This window comes from Meleagris gallopavo, chromosome 19, assembly GCF_000146605.3.
Source record: "Meleagris gallopavo isolate NT-WF06-2002-E0010 breed Aviagen turkey brand Nicholas breeding stock chromosome 19, Turkey_5.1, whole genome shotgun sequence".
NCBI lineage: Eukaryota > Metazoa > Chordata > Aves > Galliformes > Phasianidae > Meleagris > Meleagris gallopavo.
This window is the reverse complement of record NC_015029.2, coordinates 9,400,447-9,401,648: the sequence shown is the minus strand read 5'-3', so window position 1 is coordinate 9,401,648 and position 1,202 is coordinate 9,400,447. Positions and strand designations below refer to the sequence as shown.

Below are 1,202 nucleotides of genomic sequence, written 5' to 3'. Positions count from 1 at the left end.
AAGAAATCAAGCTCTAACAGAGCTGAGGTCAGAACGGGTGGGTCAGAGAGAAAGTCTTCTGGAAAAAATAGAAACTAGGAAAACAAAAGCAACAATACTTATGTGGAATGAACTCAACAGTCTTTCCATGCAAAATCCAAAGCATAAATGGCACATGATTCTCTATGGCTTTCTAGCTGTGTAAAATCTGCATTATGAGCAGTTAAATGAATACTAAGTTTTGGAATTTGGAATTCTTGCTTTCCTACTGCTTCAGAAATTAATTTCACAACTAGGCATCTTACATATTTGTTTACTTAACACTCATTCAATGTCCTACGTCTGCTTAATCACGTTTTGTATTGAGACAGCTTTGTAACTAGTGCTTTTACACGAGTAAACGAGTAACTCTCATAGTAAATAGACAAATATTTTCCCTTTGGTGTTTAAGCTGACTCAAGCTACCGATCCATCTGCATATTAAGACATACACCCACAGAGGCACCACAAAGCATTCTCAACTCACACAGCACAATTAAAATGGTTCCTGTAAAGCAGTGACAGAAACACGGCTTAAGAAGCAGCACTCAGAGTAAGGCAGAACTCACAAAGTCGTCTCCCGAGTCGGCCCCCACGGAGGTGATGGACTCTTTGCTGATGGAGCGCGGGATCCTGGCCGCCCCCCCGGGCCTGGGGGCAATCGCTGCCTCTTCTGCGATCTTCTTCTTCAGTTTCGCAAACATTTTCCTATACTCCGCAGCACCGGCAGAGCCAGGTGCTTCAAAGAGCCGCTGCCTGCGATACGGCTAGCACATGGGTGTTCTGCTTACAGCTGCCAGGTGCCCAGAGGTAATTTTGTGCCTCATCCACTCAGCTTTATCGCATTTCTCGTTCCATTAAAGCCTCCATGGCCTAGCGATTCCTGCAAGTTAAGGCGATAAGGCTTCCGCGCCAAAGACATCCACCCCCGTTAGAGATATCTAAAGGCTTTTGATGTTACCCGTCACAGCCCGCCCCGCACGGCACCCTCAGGTGCCCCAACTCCAGAATCGGGCCCGGCCGCGGCCCCAGCAACGGCGGGGCGACTTCGGGCGGTCCGGCAAGCCTTTCCCGGCCGCTGCCGGCCGTTCGGAGTCGGCCGCGGTCCCGGTTCGAGCGCTGCAGTGCAGTGCTGCACGCTCCGCCCTCACCGCCCACCCGCCGCCTCGCCTCGTCCGCCGCTG

At 50.8% G+C, this 1,202-nt stretch overlaps 1 protein-coding gene across 3 annotated transcripts in view; it reads right to left on the bottom strand.

Annotated features, from left to right (window-relative positions):
• GOLGA1 (golgin A1) overlaps nucleotides 1-1,190 on the bottom strand; it is a 16,392-nt gene extending 15,202 nt beyond the window's left edge. Inside the window, exons 1-2 of one of the 3 annotated variants that reach the window (XM_010721074.3) lie at nucleotides 1,170-1,190; nucleotides 588-901 (exon numbers count right to left, since the gene is read on the bottom strand). In XM_010721074.3, coding sequence (XP_010719376.1) covers nucleotides 588-722 — 135 coding nt within the window. In that variant the 5' untranslated portion in view covers nucleotides 723-901; nucleotides 1,170-1,190. The other 2 variants (XM_010721073.3, XM_010721072.3) reach the window with 2 other exon arrangements.
• Nucleotides 1,191-1,202: the final 12 nt, after the last annotated feature.